The sequence below is a fragment of the Oreochromis niloticus genome, linkage group LG13 (genome assembly GCF_001858045.2).
Source record: "Oreochromis niloticus isolate F11D_XX linkage group LG13, O_niloticus_UMD_NMBU, whole genome shotgun sequence".
Taxonomy (NCBI): Eukaryota; Metazoa; Chordata; class Actinopteri; order Cichliformes; family Cichlidae; genus Oreochromis; species Oreochromis niloticus.
Window position 1 is genome coordinate 12,548,916 of NC_031978.2, and position 22,855 is coordinate 12,571,770.

At 36.6% G+C, this 22,855-nt stretch overlaps 1 protein-coding gene across 3 annotated transcripts in view; it reads left to right on the plus strand.

Moving 5' to 3' along the window:
• grid1a (glutamate receptor, ionotropic, delta 1a) overlaps positions 1-4,461 on the plus strand; it is a 259,377-nt gene extending 254,916 nt beyond the window's left edge. Inside the window, exons 16-17 of one of the 3 annotated variants that reach the window (XM_005474294.3) lie at positions 2,357-2,498; positions 3,560-4,461. In XM_005474294.3, the coding sequence (XP_005474351.1) occupies positions 2,357-2,498; positions 3,560-3,972 (555 nt within the window). In that variant the 3' untranslated portion in view covers positions 3,973-4,461. The remainder of the gene's footprint in view (positions 1-2,356; positions 2,499-3,559) is intronic. The other 2 variants (XM_025897629.1, XM_005474295.3) reach the window with 2 other exon arrangements.
• Positions 4,462-22,855: the final 18,394 nt, after the last annotated feature.

Consider the following 22,855-nt stretch of genomic DNA (forward strand, 5'->3'; position numbering starts at 1 on the left):
ATAAATGAGCTAGCGTTTTATGACAGTAGAGTATGATATCATCAACACAGGATTGGCTACAGCAGTAATGAACAGCAGGACGCAAAGAACAAAATCTTATCTATAGGACCCAAACTGCTTCTTATGATAAGTGACAGCATGTCTCACAGCTCCCTCCTAGACTGCGAAAAGCATGTAGTTTTTCTTGGTTTCACATGGATTCAATGATGGCAGGTTTTCATGGCAGAAAAAAAAAGTAACTAATAAGTACCCAAATGGTGAAGTAGTTGATCCAAACAAAACACAGCGAGGATTTTTGTGTTTGTGCTTCACAAATATTAGTTTTGCCGTTTTTAGAACTTAATTGGATTGTCTTTCGAGTTTTAAAATCTTTCCAAGATTTAACATTATTATGTCGAGTTGTATAATTCACTTAAACTTTCTGGTATTTGTTAGATTAAATTACTAAAACAAATATTGTTTTCCTTGAGATGTGGTTAAAAAAATCCGCTCAGCAGTCATGAAATCAAGCTGACCACTGTACAAACTTTAATTGCCTTTCAAGCCTACAGGGAGTGATTAAAATTCAAAAGACTTGGGTGGACTATTACTTTATATTCTAAATTGTTTTAAACAGTGCTCTGTGGCACCATGACAGCATAAGAATACAATATGTGGGCATTATGACAGCCATTTAAAACAAAACTCTGCTGCAAGCCTGAACACACCGGCCAATTAGTTTGACATTATGGAAATACACTTAATTGCTTAGTTGTCAATAATTACAGAAAAGTGATGGCACAACAATTTTCCTTTAAAAATGCTTCTTTTAGAACAAAGGTTAGCTACAGAGAAAACAGCGAGTCTTGGCTTGCTCTCATTTCTGCTCATATGTGCAAAATTACATTTGGATTCGTGAAACATATGCACCAGGTACTGTGCGTATGTCAGTGAATCAGAGTCAGTGTAAAGCCACAGCATCACTCCCACTACATGCACTCTGCATACTGCCGCACACCAGTTTCTTTATGTAGGGAAACACAGTTAACATCAAGGTGAACAATGGAGAACGGGATGTAGTTGTTCTAAGAAAAAGCATCACCACTAAGGCAAAAGTCTAATAATAATTAAATACTGAATTAATACATGAAATTCAGAAATTTTCTAGTTCTGCAGTTTTCAATATTAAATTATTGACCAAATAGATCAAACAAGTCTTGTTTATTTCAGTCACGCGATGCCAAATTATATTCTTTAACATCATCTTGGATATGGCATCTATATTAAAAAGAATCTGGCCTGTATTACAAAGCAAGATTAGAGGTTTAGCAATATAACCTGAGGTTTAAACCTGGGTTTTCAGTTTTATGAAGGCCATTCACTTCTTACTTGGGTATATAACGGTGGCAACTTATGTAGCACACCTAACCTGCTGAATAACAGGTTATATTCATAATAAGTTCACCACCTACTCATCAATCACTTCTCTAAAAAATAGTGTGCCCAGTAAAAAGAAAGTTCCCAAAACATTTTTGGGAACAGCTGTATTCCTGCTTTTATTCCAGTTTGGTGCAAGTGAGCCTCAAACACTTTTACTTTTCTGTTAGCCTTAAGACTATAATAATATGATACCCAAGCGTAGTAATTTCTGGTTTAATATAAAACTTGCATAGCAATACTTAAGATTTTGAGCTGTGTTTTTATATTTATTTTTCTGTAGCTTGAAATAATAGGGCTTTACTTACTGTTTTATTCACATAAAAAAAACCTTAAATCACAGAATATGCAGTCGTAATTATATGTTCGTCAGACTTTTCTCACCTCTTGTCTTGATAATAGAGGCGTGAGCCTGATAAGTTTATTAATTTACACAGTCGGCATCTATGTCACATTTTTGCAGTCTGACAAAAATGTTTTGAGCACACAAATATCCATACAGCACTGCCACCACACACACAAACACACCCTGCTGCTTACAGCAGCTGCGCTCATTTAAGCCAGAATTATGTGTTTAACCACTTTGTACTTTTCTAAAATTGTAGTTTGATTGCCATAAAAATAATACTAACAATGATAATAATTATTATTATCATAAAATTGTTGTTACAGTGTCGCCTTACGATACAAAATTAAAAACAAGATCAATTATAAAAACACAATTTATGCATTTCTGCTGCAGGTAGACCTGTTTATGTTTCTAATTACCAACACTGACACCTGTCTCATCTAATTTTCAGAAAATATATCAATAAGAGTATTTCCACAAATTGTCAAACTATTCCTTTTATTAGCCAAGTAGTACTTTATTACAATTATATGTCAATGTCCGGATTCACGGGGATCATTTTGGTTATGTATCGTTGTCTATGGTCTCCAGCAGGTGACTAAGGATTACGCTCTGCAAAGGGTTTCTGGATCATTGACATATAATGACATAACAAGCTCCTTACCAGAAGGGAGGCGGGACATTTGGACTGACAGAGAGACAGACTGGGAGGAGGCCGTGGCTCTTGACACAGGTCAGGAGAGGCCTGACACACTGTACTGGATGGTCATTGGCTGTGACAGGGCGAAAGGGCGGGGCATGGGGCCCGACAGGGGTAGATTGTAGTTGCTTCATCCGTCATATCACCCCCATGGTCTCTCCTGCTATTTGCCTGTCTAGTTTTGTCTGTCTGCCTCAACTTAAATGGATGCATGATTATAGAATAAAATTCAAAAGCAAGCATGAAAACATTTTTTAGAAAATGTCTGTCTGATAAACAGTTATGTGCTTATTTGGCTTCTCTCTCCCCAGTCCCATATGTATGTTCCCTGTCTAAAAAAAAGGAATATTTGAAAAGATTCTTCAAAGTAATGTTGCTTACTTCAATTAACTGACATTACCTAATTTGTCTCCATTTACACTTTAGTGTCTCACATAGTTTGTGCGTCCATTAGAGCCTGTCTTGTTAACAGCCGATTCTTTTCATGCAAGAGTCACCTCCTGCAGATGTGTGGTCACGTAATTGTGCAAAAAATTTAAACACTTCTGCATGAAGTGACAATTTCCTTTAAGTCCATGTCAGTGAAGTGGAGGCATTGCCTTTTATGACACCATATTTAAGATTTACTATTTGAAGGTAATGTCTCTCAAGATGTCAGCTGCTTAAAAATTCGAGTACATTTTTAATTTATGCTCTGGTTTCTTGAATGACGCTGAAATAAGCCAGTGTGTCATTTCAGCATCCTTCAGAGTCATATAAACATTATTAGATGTGTGTTAGGCTTGTGTAATTGATGATAGAATAGACTACATTGCATGTATTGAAGATTACTAACCATAATGCTTATGATGAAAGGACTATTATAACCTGTCTTTCTCTGTCTTCTTTCACTCTCTATTCTCTTCTCATTTCTTCTTTTAATCTTTTAACCCCTTTTCACTTTGCATTCATTTTCACTTATTTTTTATCACACTCCTCCTTGATTACATTCATGCTCTCCCTTCCATTAAAACCTCTCTCCACCGTCTTTTCTACTGCCTTCTTTTATTCTATACACGCTCTTTGCCTCTGCCTTCCTTTCATTCTATTTTTAGGACAAAGAAGTGAACCTGGAACAGGTCCACCAACGTTTGAACAGCCTCCTGGACGAGGACTTAGCCCACAAGCAGCTGCCAGGTCAGTCTATAGAGATCTCTGCCCTGGACATTGGCAGCATGCAACCCAGCCAGTCTCTGGAGGCTTTGTCTGTTCGGGATTACCCAGCCCATCGCGGACCACCGCCACTCTCTGTGACCACCTTCCTCCAGGAGGGTCATGGGGCAGGAAGGACACTGGGCGCGTCCGCTGGCAGGACCTTGCCCCTGCCCCTCAGCAGTGCCACCATGCCCTCTATTCGCTGCAAACACAGGGCACCCAACGGAGGGCTCTTCCGGCAGAGCCCAGTCAAGACACCCATGCCAATGTCCTACCAACCAGTGCCAGGAGGACCCATCCCAGAAGCCAGTGATGCCAGCCACGGGACATCCATTTAAGCAAGCCGAACATTCACAGACACTCGAGCTCAAACAGAATAGCGAAGAGCTAAACAGAGTGCCGGCAGTGTGACGAGCTATAAATAAAATGCTAAAAAAAGGATTTTTACTACCAATGAGACGACACACGAAAAGACACAAAGACTTTAATGTACATATTTGTAAGTACAAAGAGAGAGAAGCAACATTAAAAAGTGTATTTTGAATATTCTCAACAGTTGAGTTTAAAAAACAAAAAAGTATTAAAAAATGACTGAATGGCTTTGTAAATTTTGTTCTAAATGAATAAAGGTGACAATTCTTTGTGGTTGTTTTCTAAGTGCCAAGTTCAAAGATGTTTTCTTTCAGATCATTAACTGAATGTACTGTGAGAATTCATGACAGACATTTCACACTTAAAACACAATGGAAGAACTGATTTGTTTCATATGAAAAAAATAAAAAGTATAATACAAAAACATCCAGATTTGCGTTTGAATATATTATTGGAATATCATTGTTGCATTGTCTGTATGTTTAAGTGATCACCGACAGAATTGTGCTTAATGGAAAAAGTACTAAAGAACTAGAAACAATAAATTAGTTTTTAGATCAATATTATTAGTTTGTTTTACTGGATTTTTCCGTAAAATAAACTGGATTTAAGAAAAACCATCTGCAGTAATTTATACTTGACGGGACAGTGTTCACCCTTTTTTGTGTGTATGTAGGACAGTCAAGTCAGATACAGGGTTAAAGACGTGTAGATGTGCAGGTACAAGCTAAAGTGTCTTAAATAGTAAACCTTGTGTGATATTTGCTCATTCGAAGTGTAGAAGTTGCGCCTGCGGTCTAACTGAACAAATGGCGTTGAGTTCAACCAGTATGCGGCGATAGGGCTAAAAGAGAAAACGTAAATATTATATTGGCAGCCTTGTGAATCTTTCATTTTCCAGGCATAATCTTATTCCCACAACATGGAATTGAAATAAGCAGCAACAGATAAACTTGGTCAATTCTGACTTTTTTGCCAGTTTCAAGAACTACCTGCATTTACAGATGTAATATAAAAATTGTATTTTCATAATAAAATGTGATCCCAAGTGCACAAAGTTACAAGATACCTTACAAAAGTCGGTCCAGCAGATTCATGAAATAAAACAAATGTCAGGTACTTGCAGCATTTTCTAGCGTGCTTATGACTTTACCTGATAACAGGATAACCTTTTGTCTTTTTCACTCAACTCCATGATTTTCCTCATAGTTGCTTTGATCGTTTCAATGCTTTTATCGCGGCTGCCGGCTCGTGGATGGCCATGACCTCTAGATAGCTTTGTACACTTTGCCTTTATTACCTTCTTTATAATGACCATGTTCAGCTGGGTGACAGTGATCTAAGAGTCTGATTAGGTTTGAAGTTACAAATGTTTTCTAGTTGTTCCCCCCGAGTTTACTTTGGCAAACTGTGTTTTACTCAGTCACAGTGAAGAGTTCACTAATGACCACGGCCACATGCTCATAGCCTGTGGCTGGGAGTGCGGTGACTCTTTTTCAAATAGGGCTTATTGCTGATATCTATTATAGTATATAAGAGTGGTTATCCCTGTTCTAATCTTGTTCCTTTATGAGCAGACTCATAAAGGAACTTCCAGCAAGTCTGCTGTTTCAACCTCAATCAGCAATTTCCACTAAACCAAGCAAACCTGGCTTTTAAAAGAACAAACTGGGTGAAAATAGTCTTTTTTAAAAAGCAATGTGATATTTCTTGTTTTAATTTTGAATTAATCCTTTCCAAGGAGTCCATCAGAGACAGAGATTATAACCATACTGGTGTACAACCACACATGCAAATCTGGTCCACCAACCAGTGCACCAGTTTGGCCCCAAACACCCTACTTAACACCAGTATTTTGGTCAGTTTGTAATTAGTTTGTATACATGTGCTATGATGATAATAACTGAACCACACTCATGGCATGATGAGGGGGTTGTAGACCATCGTCTGCTCTCTAAAACACAAAGAGTCACCTTCTACTTTTCTAGTTAAGGCAGAACAAAACAAATGAAACTTCCTTGAGGAGTCACTGCTGCAAAAGCAAGGACATGAACCCTCACTTCAAGCACCCCCCTGCTGTGTTGACTGTTGTGTCAGCTGGCCTGATTTCTTTTTTTTTCCATGGAGGAGGAGTGCTTGTCCAAGATTTCTATCCAAGGTGGCCCTACTTCAATGCACTGTGACCCTAATGATAAAAACTTCGAAAAGGAAGTGAGGACTTTAAAATTGCTTCCCTCAAGTTTGAGAGCGCACATGCACTTCAGCATACTTGAAACAGGAGATCTGTCTGTGCTTATATATGTGTCTTGAGATTGTTGATGTGCCCTCATCACCTTTCCTGTCCAGTAATCGTACCTGCCAGTCTCGCATCCGGTGTTGAGCAGAGCGTCAAAGTGTCTATGGCGGTGCTCAAAGGAACTACTGACCTTGTTCTGAGAGCTGGGCCGAGTCCTGTCACAGGCATACTTCCCATTTTTGCCTAACACAAACAGTCCACTGGGACAACTTTATGTCATGACTCATCTTATGACATGACCTTTTTCACCTCCACATCTGACACAGCACATACAGAAACTCGTTCTCGCTTTTGGACAAAAATCTAATTCTCCAGGGGAGCTACTGAGATTATTTTCACCTCAAGAGATTATTCGTACTTTTATCTTGAAGACAAGTCCAAATTTTAAACATTCCACAAGGCATAGTGAATTAAATGAATATGCATATAAGCAAAAGATCTTAATGAGAAATATAGATAATGTACCATGTATTAACAAAAGTCACAAAATGGATGAGTTTTACATGCAAACCCAATATCTACATCAGTTTTTCACAAAGCACATCATCGCAGGAACAGGGACTTTGTAATTAAGCAATTTTGCCATACATGACTCGCATGAATAGTCTGTATAATTAGCTCGTGTGGGCAGTGTAGGCAATCTGCTGTAAAATAACGTCTATTCTCCCTTCGGGAAGATCACTGACCGTCTGTCCAAACTGCCTCTGCAGCCTTATTATCCATTCATTGAGCCATCACACCTCAAACTGCATGCAGGGCTTTCACCTTCTTGTCCAGAGGGAAGCTGTTTGTCTTTCTTGCCCCCTAAACTTTTAATTTTGATAAGTGATTTGTTTCTACACTTGCCATAAAAATATCTTTTTAGCTACTGAGTGATGTAAACCTTTGTATGTTGTCATTAGAAACAATTTTGCTGTCTAAATAGTTTTACCTGTTGTTACTCAGTAGAGGAAATGTACACTTTGAAGGCCCATGATTGTACTACAAAGCTTGCAAAATGCAATACAACAGTTCTTACTTTCAAACTTCCAGCACTGTAATGTATGTAAAAGTTTTAGGGTTGATTATTTTTCCCAATAATAATCCTGCTTTTTAATAGCTAACTATGTCTAAAATGTATATGGTTTTTAAATTTATGGGATAATTTGCAATGGTCCTCCAATTTTTTCAACTCTTTTTCTGTTGGCAGTCTCATAATTTTTGTGCACAGTACTGTAGGTTACCTTTAAGGTAATCATTTAATGTAAGTTTAAGTAATATTCAATAACAGCAGCTGTACAAGGTTAAATTTGTTTAACAAGGGACAAAAAATATGCAGAAAACTCGGGCTGAAGATCAGAAGTTCAGCCCTCAGGCAATTTAAACTGCAATAATTTAGCATGCATTACATTTCATAAACGCACTAGCTTTTCCGATAAAGGCTTATATTGTAAACAAACACAATAAATGCAGTAAATGTTTCTATATATACACAGAGTGTCTGGTGCTTTCAACCTTTAGAAAATCCTTTTCATCAAAACAGTTTTCTAACTGTCTTGATACAATACTGGAACTATTTACAGGACACAACGTCTGATGACCTTTGATTTAGTCAATTTAAAATTCAATCCAGGTTTAGTGATAAGTAAGGAAACTCAAATGGCTCTTTCTAAACCACTAAATAATAATGTTCGTGGTCCATTTTGCTCACAATGACAACAACAGCATGCTGATGTTAAGCAAGTTTCTTTGCTGGATGAAAAGCCAGAGTACCACCAAGCAATCTCTCTGAGTCTAATAATATTAAAGCTGTTTAGTTAATATTCCAGGTATTTCACACAACACCAGAAATATTGTGCGTCTTATAGTTAGAGAACAAAAAGCATGTGGCTTTTTCCTCCTCTGCACCAAATTTCATGGTAACCCATCCAAAGACTGCTGTGCTGAGATATTTCCATCTGGACCAATGTAGGGAGCCCAATGACTGACAGAGCGCCACAGTCTCAGTGGAGCCAGAGGGAGGTGAACCAACCGACTACACAGCTGCCCTCATGAGTAAATTAGTCAACCATTTCCTAAAGAAGACAAAAACAAATGTGCAGTGTGATGATGGAGAAGCACATAATAGTGCCTGTACACCAAGGTGGGAGGAAAGAGTTTTTACACTTTCTACTTGTGGGACTCAGAAGCCTAAACCAACTGCTTTAAACAAGGGTGAAATGAAAATGGCACTTCATTCTTGGCATTATAATGAGAAACATTACTGCTTAAAAAAATTTGAATTTTTCATGAAGCAAAAAGGGTCTCTCCTGTGAGAGTGCAGATGTTACACAATATTATTTAATATTGGGAAAGTGCCTTACTATTGAATTATGTATTATTCACTCCTATTAAGGTATTTGGTGGCCCACGTACAGTAGATGCTTGTAGATCCAACTACTTGCATATAAAACATCCAAAAGTTTAAAAACAAATTCTGCACATTAGTGTTGTGAAACAATCTGAAAATGGCTTTTTCAAATTTGGTACCTAAATGGTAACAACTAATCTTTCAGCTGAAGGAAATATATTTGATTTTTGCATAACATTTATTTAAAACTTACCTTTCAAGCTGAGTACAACAGCAAAATATTCAGGAAGTGGGACTATAATAGACAGAACTATGGGCATCAGTATATGTAAGCAATAAATGGTTCTTAACCTTTAAATCGTGCTTTTTATTTGTTTTTGTTTTTAATGTCTCTGTAAAGCACTTTGAATCACCTTATTGTTGAATTGTGCTATATAAATAAACTTGCCTTGCCTTGAGGGTTAGGACAGGAAGTGTGCCAAAGTAAATTAATCTGGAAGGTCCTGACATTAGAAAAGGCATAAACAGAAGAAAAGCCTACAGCAGGATAAACAACAAAACCAGGAATGCTCCATTTGGACCTCGGGTGGCAGGAAAAAGCCACCATGCAGTGAAGGACCACTGTCCTGCCAAAAACCACTGCTTTTGTTTTCTAATTGTTTTGATTCCTGTTTTTGTTTTGTTAAATCACTTCCCGTTTTTCTTTGTCTCCCTCCTCTGTCTGCATGTCATGTCTCTGTTAGTTACATCCTGTTTGTGTTTGTTTTGGGGGTTTTTTGTTCTTTTAATTATTTTTTTTTTCAGTTTAACTGCTCTGCCTTAAATGATTCAAATGCACTTTATACTTCATGTATACTTTGTGTTTTAGATCACATTCATAAATGTGATCTCAAACATTTTCTGATTGTTATACTATATTGCACTTTATTTATTGAGGGATTTGAAAACTTTAAATATCTGTGAGGACCCAAAATATGTGAACCTCTAGGATTATCAGTGAATTAAAATCAAATGTTTTCAGTGAATGGAGTAGCATTCACGAGTAGGAAGTAAGCCCGGCTTCACTTCAAGAATCAAAGTCTGATCTTCACAACACATGTCTACACGTGTGTTATGGGACCAAGAAATAAGATTTGTTCAGATTTCTTGTCTACAGAAGAAGAGGTTTTGATTCTTATCAGACTGGAAAATGTTACAGAAAAGGTTGAACTCAACCAATCACCAGTTAGACAGACCAAGAAGAAATGACAGAAATTCAAAAACCATTGTTATCCTCTCCAGAAAAGGTCAACAAAGATCGCTCCAAGAACAAGGTGTGTAATAACTTGACATGTGAAAGAGGATCCCAGGGCAACTTCTGAAAAACTAAAGGCATCTCTTCTTTTGAATGTTCATGTTCATTAGTCCACAGTCAACACAATACTGAACAACAATGGTATGCGTGTGCTACAAAAAGAAAGTATTGCATTTAATTACTATTATCAAATCCCCTGAAAAGAAGAACCTTTATCCTCCTAAAGCACAGTCTGTGTGGAAAAAGACTAATAACTTATTCCTCTCTACTGGTGTAGAAAAACAATAAAAGCTAACTAAAAAAAAAAACAGAAAAAAAGTAATCATATTTTGTTTCAAATGTTAAATTCTGATTGCCGCAGAGAAATGCTCAAGCATCATTTTTGAAATTAACTATGTCCACTATGAGAAAAGTACAAAATGGATAGGGGTAAAGCTCTAACTATAGTTTCAGCTGTCTAATGATTCTTTTTTGTTCTTTTTTAAAAATGAGAAAAAGTACTGCTGTTCTTTATACAGCAAAAATAATGTATTTTGGTTTTGTACTGTTAACTCGGAAAAATGAAGGAAAATTTAACTTAATGAAATTGTGATTGATGTTTCTTTTTGTTTTATGAGACGTAAAGAAAAAGGCAAATGAACTGTTAAAAAATAATCTTCAAATGGGTTAGGGTAGGATTAGGCCGATTGTCAAACACGTTCAATATCAGAAGAAAAGCTTACATCTGGCAGAGGTATTGTCATTCAGCCTGTTCACGTTAACGCTACACTTTGTTAAACTGCTTGTCAAAATTTAAAAATGCGTGTCTGGTACATATAACCTTACATAACCTTTAGTTAAAACTTAAGACCATTCTGTTACATTGTAATCACTATTGTTATCATGGAATAATGTTTTGTTACGAGTGGGAGTGTTTTTCCACTCTTACAAACACACACTCTTAAACTATGATGAGCATTTTATGTCTCTGCGTGGATTTTGTCTTTGAGTGCAACTGCAGGATCTCAAGTGAGGTGTAAAAAAAGGACTTTAAAAACTCCAGCTCTATAATCATTTGATATATTTTACATTTGCTGCTTCATAATGCTTAATTATAGTAATTAAATACTTCTAAATTTCTTAAGGCTTTGAAATTTGGGTGATAATTTGTAAAAGTATTTCTGTTTTTATGTTTGCAGGCTAAAGATTACTGTGCACAGTATTGTCAGTTGCCTTTAAAGTGATTATTTAATGTAAGTCTAAGTAATATTTAATAACGACAGATGTACAACGTTAGCTTAGTTTAACATGAGGGAAAAGATGCACAAATCTCAGTTTGAAGGTTAGAGGTTCAGACCTCAGGCTGTTTAGACTGAAACAATTTTGCATGCATTACTTTTAATGCCTCTCATTGTGCCAGTGAAGGGTTACAGGTTAATTAATGTGATAAATACAGTGGGTGTGGTTATACTTGGAGTTTATTCATTTTTATTTGGAGTCTCTGGTGCATTCTACCCTTTTAAAATGAATTATATCAAAGCTTGATGCATTATGGCAAATACACGATATGGACAAAGATACTGGGCCACCTACATGTTACACCCACACGAGCTGCTGAGCCATGTAAACCTACGCTGCGAAGCTCCCAATGCAACAATGTTAGCTTTCAAGTTTGCTCACAGTGACAGTGCTATCATAATGACAAAGTTTGCCATCTTATTTAGAATGAAATGTAAAATAGAAAGTAGTAGTAAATTTTTAACAAAGCCAAATATGGGAAAATTTGGGGAAAGTCAGTTATTCAGTGAATTACTTGTTTAGACTTTTATCAGTTATGCTTTCAGTTAACTGTCAGTACATTAAATACGATTCAATGTGATGTCTTATTATTATTCTTGTGGCGCATGGCGAGCCAAGCTAAAGCAGCTCCTGGCATGTCACTACAAAAGGGCGTCTGATACCTTGCTCTCTCTACATCATACAGCCATCAGTGACCTGTACATGGCTTCTAATGGGATTAATTAGGATGAGATAATGACTGTTGTGAGGCCAAAAAATGCCCTTAGAGCTAAATAGAGTCAATTAGCAAATGACCTATCATTACTGCCATAGATCCTCGTTTTGATAACAGGAGGTCTTTTGTTTCTGGGGGACTTTTTGTTGTTTTGGGGAGCATCAGCAATTTTGATGGTAGTTTTTGTTCCTCCGCAAAGACTAAAAGCCTTAGTAGAAAAATCGTCTCAGTGCTTTTTGTTTGCACATCTTTACAACTCTTTGTCAGGCAGCAGGATTACTAAAGAAAAAAGCTGCTTACAAAATGTCTTGAAAAGTGGTGGAACATGTGTGAAGAAACAGCCAATTACATTTGGATGGCAATTCAGAGTATTTTCTTTATATGCTGTGTGGCATTGGCCTTGCTGGAGGACTGCACTTTTCAAGTACTTTTTGTGGCAACTTTGTTCTTTCTGCCTGGATGAATCACAGCCCTGTACTATATCCACCCTTAATAATATCCTCATTAGGCAATTTATGCCACATACGTTTTTCCAGACAACTTCAGAGAAAGAGCTCTCTAGGTAAGCTGTGTAGTACCCTATGCTTAAGTCAAATAAATATAGCACATCCATTTTTCGCCCTTTATATTGCTAGAAAACAGATTAATATTCATCATGAAGCCCAATATATGTGAAACTGCCTGCCTCATACCTGAGCATAGCAGTATTAGCTGTGTGATAAACAACTTCACTATTTGATAAATAATCCAGGAGAAACAGAGGATCCCGACAGAGCTATGAAAGTTTTATGCCCTATGCTGCAGAGGCCCTTTCTCTCCTGGAATACCAGACATAACTCGGGGAGCCAGCAGAATCTCAATATTCCTCCATTTCTTTCCACTTTTTCTTTCTCCTTTACCATTTCTGTCTCTTCAAATCTCTCTAAAATGCTTCTTTCTCTCTGGCTAGATCAGTTTTTAGTGTTTGCAACCCATACTTGGGGAAAAAATATAAATATTCCCCTCTGCTCACCAACAGGTTGTTGTTCACCCACACAGCATGCTCTGAGTCTCTGAATAGTTCTTCCCCACAGCCAACTAGTTAATCAAGATGCTATTTCTAAAGCATGGGTGTCTGATGCAGAGGAAGTAGTACAGTTAATTGTCCAGAAAACCAAAACAGTAGGTTCTGAAGGGTATTTAATAGGCTGGACTGCTATTTTTTATCCAAATGACAGATTGTGTGACCATCTGGACAAAATAAAACAGACGTCAAAGATCCATCATTTTACTGTCCTATTACTCATTCTACCACAAACTCATTGTTGCTGTCTGTAAGCCTTATTCTGTCCCTGTTCAATCGCGTTCAGTTATCTCATGGCAATAACTGAAGTCTATATTATTTTATTTCTTTTATTTCTATATATTCTCATCCTACACATTGTTGTTACACTTTAAGACTTTATGACATTTTTATAAAGCACATGACTTTGCAACTTGGAACTTGTTCAGAGAGATTTAATCACCAGTAAAGGTGTAACAATTATTTAATGAATTGCTTAGCTGAGAAAAAAGGAAATCAATCTGCACCTTTAGCTAACTGACTGATTCAGAACAAACAATGTGGATGCTGCATTTCTCTTTTATATAGCTTCATACTGAATATTTTGTGGATTTAAACTTTTTGTTGAAGAACACAAGCGCACTGGACTTACAGATCACAAATAATAATTAGTTATCCTTTCAGCTCACAGTTAAGATATGATTATAAAATATATGGAGCATCTTCCATCCACGCTTCAGAATAGCAATGCATTGCTGATATTAAACATAGATGGTGCTATTAAGAGGCAAGGCCAAACTGGTTGTGAAAATGCTGTCCCAAAGCTTTCTGTAATTGGTTTCCTGATTTTCCCATGCATTACAATAACATAATTAACATGGGTTTCATTGGTATTTGTGGAAGACAAAGAAATCAGACGGCAGCAGACAGAAACCTTTTGTCATAGATTGAGTTCATGTTGTTGATATTATAGAGAGGATAGTAAGTGAGTGAAGGGAGATGAACAAAGAGGTCTGAGGTTCATTCAACTCCCCTTTCAGGCAGTGAAAAGAGAGCTGTTGGCATTTCAATGGTAATTTTGTATCAGTTTTCTATAGCTGCCTCTGTTAAAGTCGTCTCACTGGCTTTATTAAAGTCTGCAACCATCTAAAGACAGAGGAAAAAACACGTGTTGACAAATCTGTTCTCAGTTGCATCGTGTAAAATCTCAGGGTACTGCAAAATAAATAATTGCCTTTACAACGGTGGTCATTGCATGTTTTGGCTCCTAGTTACCTTACCTGAATCCAGGAACTCTGGTTGTATGGTAAACACAAAGGGACCACACGGGATGCTTTCTTGAAATATTTCTATACAAGGCAACAGTGTTGCCAGATGTGTGTGTGCGCGCGTGTGTGTTATTCCACCATTGTGGAGCTCCAAAGGGCCACCAAAACTGTTTGTTCCACACACTGTCAGTCAACCTGGATACTGTGATTGGCAACACATGTTCCACCTCATCCAAGTCCTTTTGCACTTTGCTGCACCTAAATGAGCCAAACATGGTCTGTTTGCACAAGATTTTCAAACTCTCCAAGCATGATGTCTGTGTTGCCTATAAATTGAAGAGCCCAGTGGGATGTTTGGGTGAGATTTCACTTTTCTTTGAACCTGAGATAAGAACAAAGCTGAGCCAAGACTGTGGCCCAAGTGCGTTGAGGTTACTTCAGCCTGAGGGCACATGCATTTCAAATTAGTAAGCTCATCCACGTGCTTGAAAGTTTCTGCTGGGTGTCTTTAACAGCACCAGCACCACTTACACGGCACCACAATGATTTCACTGATTTGTCAAAATCAACACTTAATTCTGATTTTATCCTTACTCTATATATTTTTAATTAGCATATTATATTGTTGTTGTTCCAATCCACAAAATTTATAATAACAACTGAAGAGCCTCCCAGAAAGCTGATTCTCTTCAGCTCGATGTAGCATTTTTCATCCACTTCGTAACTCAATTTTCTTACCTGGATGATTGAGCATCCGTCAGCACACTGAAGAAGCGCTTGTTTCGGTGTGACTTGGTAAATATTTCATGGTCAGGGTCAGGGTGATCATTACTATATTTTGCACGTTATTTCCAAGTAACACTGCCTATTTGAAAGCTGCATTAAGGGTGTCTTTGAAGAGGATCGGGTTACCTTTCAGTTGGGCAAAAGTTCAAAATTGTTAACAGGTAATACTGTGGATCATACCTTTCACCTTATTTTCACAACACACAGCCACGATGTCTTCCAGAAAACAAGTGGAAATTGGATTGCTTTTGTTGTTATTGATTCGTATACCCTGAGATCACAGGTAATCCACTAAGGCTTGATCCCAGATTTTTCCCTGGTTTCCTTGAATTCTTAATCATGTTTTACACTGTAAAGAGGGAAATACATAAAATCCTCACTATCTTTCTTTGAGAATTGTTTTCTCAAATCTTTGAATCCTTTCAGACTGCTTCTTTTCTACCAAATCACAATTATAATGACCTTCTGTTGTCACTATAATTGTTGTGGGGGGGGGATTTGCGAAAAATAAATAACTAAATACATAAACAGACGGTCAGAGAGAAAGAAGACAAGCTGGGAGGAAGGCAGGACGGAGCATAGCTGAAGCAATTGTTCTTGGACTACATGTTGGATCAGCAAGGGAAACCCAACGACATGCTGAGACATTTTGAGCATGCTGAATGTGGCAAAAGTCGTGGAGATGTTGAATAACCCCAGCATCACAAGCCAAGTGTTTCAAATCATTCTTGCTAATATTTTTTCCTCGTTATTTATACAAAATTTGCCCCACCTGAACTTTTGTTTTAAAATTATTTCTGTATAATGTTTACAAAAACACACACAATGCAATATGCAATACATAAATGGACTAGTTATATAGCAACTTTGCATTCTGAGTGCTCATAGTGCTTTTTGCCATTTATGCAAATGCACAAACATTAATGCAAGAGCTTTTTTCTATACCTAAACACCTTGTCTAACATTTACACACATATTTAGGTGTATGTACTAGGGGCAACTTAGGGTTTAAGTGTCTTGCCAACGAACGCTTTGAGTATAGTATAAGTCAAATGAGCTTAGAAAGAAAAGCATCTGGACTTCTTTAAGTTTCCTTGAAGACTTTTCACCTCTCATCTGAGAAGCTTCTTCAGTTGCAAGAGCAATTGGTGGAGAATCCCAGATTTTAAGGCCTATGGGAGCTTAAAATCCTATTGATCCTATTGGACCCCTATTGATCCTCTACCTAATCACACAAGCCAACACAGCAAAATCTCCAGTGTTAAATTAACACTACAGAGTGTCTATATGTGTCCACACTGTTGAGTGTTAAATGAACACTTTTGACAGTGTTGTATTTTTAAAAGTAACCTAGTCAGTTTTCAAGATTTACAATGACTAACACAGAGCAGTGCTGATTTTCTAACACTGGAATATTTCTAACATTTTGAGTTATTTTCCAATGTTCAGAAAATCAGCACTGCTCAGTTTTATTCATTGTAAATCTTGAAAACTGACTAGGTTACTTTTAAAAATACAACACTGTCAAAAGTGTTCATTTAACACTCAACAGTGTGGACACATATAGACACTCTGTAGTGTTAATTTAACACTGGAGATTTTGCTGTGAAGGTGTAAAAATGGGTTTGGGTCACAATCAGCCAAGGCTTCGCTTTTCTTTCCAAGCTCCTTAGACTACGATGACCTGGATGACTGAGAACCTTCACAGACACATATAAGTGTGTGTGTGTGGTCTTGGACCTATTACTGCTTTATTACACAGTGTTTAACGGTGAAACCTGTGCTTGTGATTTCAGTCAATTTAGCCTTGTTCTCAACAGAGCTGGGGCTTCTAACAGTATGCAATCTTTGAATCTATTGACTGATATTCCATGAAGAATTAAATGTTTTATCTTTCTTTCTCAGCACAGAATCTATTTATTGAGGTTATTTTTTCAAGCAGAAGAAAAGGTATTAAAAATGCTAAAAAGCTTTTGTTGTGACAATGTCATGCTGGTGGAAAGAACATTGCAAAACTTTGTGTACTTCCTCTTAATGTCTATTTTTATACAGAGCTGCTGGAGAGAATTGCAGGAGCTTTTCTAACACTTGCTTACCCTTTCCAAGCAACATTATATCAGTGTTTTCCTGTTCTGTGATTAACAATGTTGAATTTAAAAAGGAATTTAATGATTTCATTAACTAAAAGCGATAAAAGTGTAGTTAGATACACAATATTTAAGATGCAGATCTACGGAGATTATTTTACATTTTATCATTTTTTAATGTAATAAACTTAACACTTGCACTTAGAAATCAAAATTATAATTGCCAACGTTTTAATTTATGATGTAAATTAATTGACATTTATATCAAAATGAATCCAAAGGAAGAGCATACAGTATGTCAGAGTGTTTAAAGGTTTATATTCTGTTCTCACATGAGACAGAGACAGAAAAACTGATGATACTTGCCTACAACTCAAATAAGCATGACAAGTGACACACAAACAGTTTAAATGCAAGTGACAGAAAACAAAATTCATGTATCTTGGCTCTAGACAGCAGTAACTGCAAGTAGAGATGTTTTTACCAGTTCAAGCCAGCAGTGAGACTCTGGGGATGAAAATGTCTTGTCGACCGCTTTGGTGAAGATTGAAATATTTCATCAGCTATTAGAGGGAATGTCATGAATGTTTGTAAAGACGTTGCCCAGAAGACGAAAATGAGTCTTTGCCGCTATCTTAACTTTTCATCTACGATTCACAGGCTTTTACTCATAAAGTAAAAATTCAATTTCATGAGATGGACTTTTAATTTACACGTTTGACTGAAAACACTTTAGAGCTGTTGGATAGATTGTCAAAAAAATATAGCTCAGATAATCAGCGGCTCCTCAATATGTGTTACAGTAACTTTTGATCCTCGAGACTGATGGTTCAATATGGATCAGTGTCCCTGATCAAGGACATTTTAACTAAAAAAGGAGGGGATCTTAAAGATGGGCCTACAAATTTTATGCCTTGTAATATGTTTCAAATGTTGGCTCACAAATAAATCTCTGGAAAAATAGTAATGATGATAAATAATACTCAGATTTTCCACAGAATCATGATGTAAAAGAACCTATTTACCAAAATGTTGCCTTCTTATGAATTTAATTATTAACTGGAGCTAAATAGTATTCATAGATTCTCCCTTTTTGAGTTTGGTATCTAAAAATTGTTGCCTGTATGCAGACTTTACTAAAGGAGGTCAAACGACTGATGTTAATTTAGCAACTTTGCCTCTAGATGTTTTGCTTTTATGTAAATACAGCCGAATTCACGGCCGTTGTTTTTAACTTATTCATACAATGATTTTCATGAGGCAATTATGAAACAGGGATTTTAGCAGCAGCTTGTAAAAGACAAGGAAGGGGCTTCTGCTTAACATCTAATTTTAAAAGGCCACATTTCACTAAATATTTCATGTGCAACAGAAACAGAAAAGAAATGTAAATCAGAACAGTTTTACTCGTAAGTCAGCAAATGCAGCCTATGTCAGCGGAGATAGGAACAGGGAAGCTCTGTAAAACCAGGCTTAAACTGTGCTATCTTTATAGCGATAGCTACACTTTTATATCTTAAACTGGACTACCAAATCAAGACATCCAGCTAGTTCATAAAAAACATGAGGATTTAAAAAAAATGAGGATTTTAAAAATTTAATGAGTGGATTTATTTACTGTGGGAAATAAAATGTCACATAGGACAGAATTAACAGATAAACGTATATAAATTCAGAAAATAATTACACTGAGTAATTTTAGGCAGTGAGTAACCTTACCTTGGTATTTTACAGGATAGACGAAATAAGTATGTAAAATATGTAATTTTAAAATGTTTGTCTGGAACAGGTCTCTCTTGCAAATGAGACATTGGATCTCAATGGGTCTACCTGTATAAATAAAGGTTAAATAAAAATAAAGTTCTCAATAATTTTAAGTAAGAAACTTCATATATTTTACTTTAAAGAAATAATAATAATTTGGTTTGCAGTGTTGTGCAGTGTGCAGCCTCGATCTACTTTAGCATCAAAACAAACAATATTTCCCTAATTTACATTCCAAGTGCACACTTCTTTTAGATATTTGGACTGTATTATTGAGGAATCTTCCAATCGTATTGTGCATTATTTTGGCACGCATGACGGATTTTTGACTATTCAACTGTACTTTGATAATACACTAACACAGAATTTGTATAACTTTCAATAAGACACGAAGACCATCTAATGAAACAAAAAATACAGACATGCTATGAACTTAATATTGTGCATAACTTAAAGTTGGTAACATTATAGTTAAAGGTAATGAAACAAATAGTTTTATTGAAAGAAACATTAAATTAAGTGGACTATCTAAAAAAAAGAAGGAAGGAGGATTTACTGTCAAGAAGGACAGCCTCGCTCTCTATGTGTGTGTGTGTGTTTGTCCTTGACTATCAGTCCATCATGACAAATAAAGGAAAATGAAAAAGTATTTGTTTGTTTCTGTCCTCTTGTAGTCCTTATCTAAGGGAAACTGAAAGGTTATAGAAAGGCTCTTGCATTTTACTTTATTTTGATAAGAGAGAACCTTACACTGACTCTCACACCAGGTGAAAGAGAGCTCTTTTCCCTTATCAGCTGGAAGAGAAAGGCCCTTGGATACACTGGACTCAGAAAGTACAGAGTCACCACCGTCTTGCTATCTGTTCCTTTCTGAGAAGGATCAAAAAGATATTGCTGGGTTGCAAAAGAAGCCACCAATTAATTTCTACATTGCAAGGACTACTAATCATCATACCGGAGTGATCGTGTGTAGCAAAGTGGTAAATACAACATTTATGAAGCACTTTAGGAGAGACTGCAAAATATTACACTTTTATTGTGTACTGTGATAAGCATAAAACTATCAAAGTGTTTTTTACAGGCCATATACCCCAGCCACACCAGCAAATCTCATCTGTTTCTTTAACGGCAGGCGATGATCAGACTTTTAGGAGGGTTCTCCATTCACAAAGTCATATACATAGAAATTCACTGGACAACAATTAAAACATAGATACTTTGCTATATATGGGATTTTAGCTAACATTAGTTATAGTTTTAATGGGTTGTGGAAAAACTGTATTATGTAAAATCACTGTCATCTCTGCAATAAATGTAGGAAAAACAGAATCTGAGACTGACACTCTGTAGTCTTCACCACCTATCTACCATCTCCCTTTCTGCCCACTCCTTTTGGTCTTTCTCTCACTCTGTGGCAGGATATCACCTGACCTTCTCACTTATTTCCTATGTGTGAGCTGTTTTTTTCCCCTCCTTGTATTTCTTACTCGTTCCTTGTTTGTGTACACTTGGTCTCTGTGTGTTTGTCTAACTGACTGCTGCTGGTCTTCCTGCACACTTCAGATTCATCATTTATCAGCACCAGCTCTCCCGGATCTTTACTTCAGTATTCACCAGATTTTTCAAACCTGTCAACATACTAGTTATGCAATGGCCAACTTACAAGTTCAAGAACTCTTTGTACTGGTTGAGATCCAGCTTGTGCTTTTCAGTGCCTCAGGTTCACTGCTTCCTCTGCTTCCCCCACAGTTCACTCTGCCTACTGTCTGCCACTCAACTGCCTCACAACCCCCTTGAGCTTGCCACGCGCTTCCAGGAATCACCAGCTCCCTCTTATTTACACCATCACGCATTTCTTAACTACAAAACATTTCCATCGAGTCTAAATATTGGAATCGCATCTTTCAATGCGCAATACATCACAATATATTGCAGAAAATACAAATAAAACTCATCTTTACATTATTTTTTTTGACCTAATTGTGTAACTAAAGGTAAATAAACATTTAAAACATGTATGTATTCTCAATACTTAACAAAATAACAATTTTGAAAATTGTTCTAAATCATGTTTGACTTTCACTTTAATCTTTGATTTGCTTTCAACAGGCATCCATGCTATTTGTAATTTTCCGCATGTGAGGCTCTTTTTGTGCATCACAAGTTAATTTCCGTTTTATGGCTCAGTTGCACTGGAGAAAAATAGCAGCCTCCTTGTGACTCTAGGAGAAACTGGTGGATGCACTGAATTTTTTTTTTTTTTTTACATTCGTCAATTGATTGCATGTACATGTGATGACTCAGCTGGTTTTATTCTGGTTATATTCCTACATAAAAGCAAGACTATCAAGCACCTATGCCACCTATGCAGGTGGCATAGTATTTGTAATTGAATACAAATACTGGGTTGCTTTCTGTGCACAGGACTTGGCGTTAGTCATACATTCTGTCCATAACTTTAATGGACAGAATTTTGAGCCACAGAAAAAAGGTGGAGGCTCTCAGGTTTAGCTGCTCTTGGTTCTTGTCTGTGATTTTTAAGAATGATGTGCTCCAGTTATCTTCAGCAGTGACCTCCAGCTCGTGCTTGGGCAGTTTTCAGTTGAGTGTGAAACAGCTGGGATTGGAATTAGCAACAGTAATTCAGGATCTGGTTCACAAGTAAGGTAAAAGTGGAGTAGCTTGGTGCAGTGGCTCCAGTGATTTATATGCTACACTGCTCTGTTGCAGATAAGAGAGAGGTGGGGTTGAAGGTAAAACTGGTCAATATTATGTTCCTATCCTCACCAGTGTCCGTGATCTGTTGACAGTGAACAAAAGAATACAATTATTGATACGGGCATTATCCTCAAAATATTCTGAAATAACTGTGCATTATTATCAGACAACCAAACCTGACTGTTTTTATACACTGAGATATATGGTTATTGTAATAGTTTGTGATGGGGCTCGTTCCTGATACCTGTCGGTGGGGTTTTCAAACTGACTTGGTCACCTAAAGAGACAGAAATAAAATTGTGCCTGAGCGCTCCCAAAAAAACTAAAAGAACAAAACAACCATCATTATGGTGCTTTTCAAGTTTAGACTTTTGTTCTACAATAGAAATTAATTTTTTATGTAAACCATCTGGCAACTTTTGATGACTTTTTGAAGAGTTTTTTTTCAGTAGAGCAGAGTTGCCATTTCCACTTATAAGCCTGTTGTAATGAACCTGAGGTCATTTGTTATCCCACTTGTTTCATTTCTTTCTGAAAACCATTGAAAAACCACAGATGGGTGTTTTTCATATTAGGTAAACTACTGAATAACAGACGTCAGATGCATTGAATGACTTTTTTCATTTTGAAAGAAGATTTTTATTTATTTTTGCTTAAACCAGTACTTTAATTATGACTTTAGTTTTAGATTTTGTTATATTTGTTTAATTAATTCATTTATTTATTTTTTATTTTTAGATAATATTTCACTAAAGGCAATCAAAACTTTGCAAACTGAACTGTTCTGATAGAATCTCTGAGCCAGAAAATGTATCCAATCACTGTATGCAGTTTTATGAACCAGCTGCTGTTAACCAAGAGGCAGCCAACTCATTGGGTACAGACTTAACAGCTTCAGATGTCCAAAGCTCAAAGCTAAACTACACTGTAGAGCACCAGAAAATGTGATGCACTCATTGGTCATTTCAAAGTCACACTTAAATGGTGTGAATGATGTTTCTTCATTTCTAAAAAAAAAAAAAAAAAAAAAAAAATGACTGCAGAATGAATGTAAAACAATGGAGATAAAAGTGACTTTGAATAAGAAGCTCTTAAAACAGTGATATTAATTTCAAACTGGGTACATTTGTACTTATTTGAAGAAGATAAGACTATAATACTCAACATTTATGTGGATATGTGACTACAGTGCTGTGATCAATGATGTCCCTAACTTTTCAGAAGTAAAACTAAATGTATGAGGACAC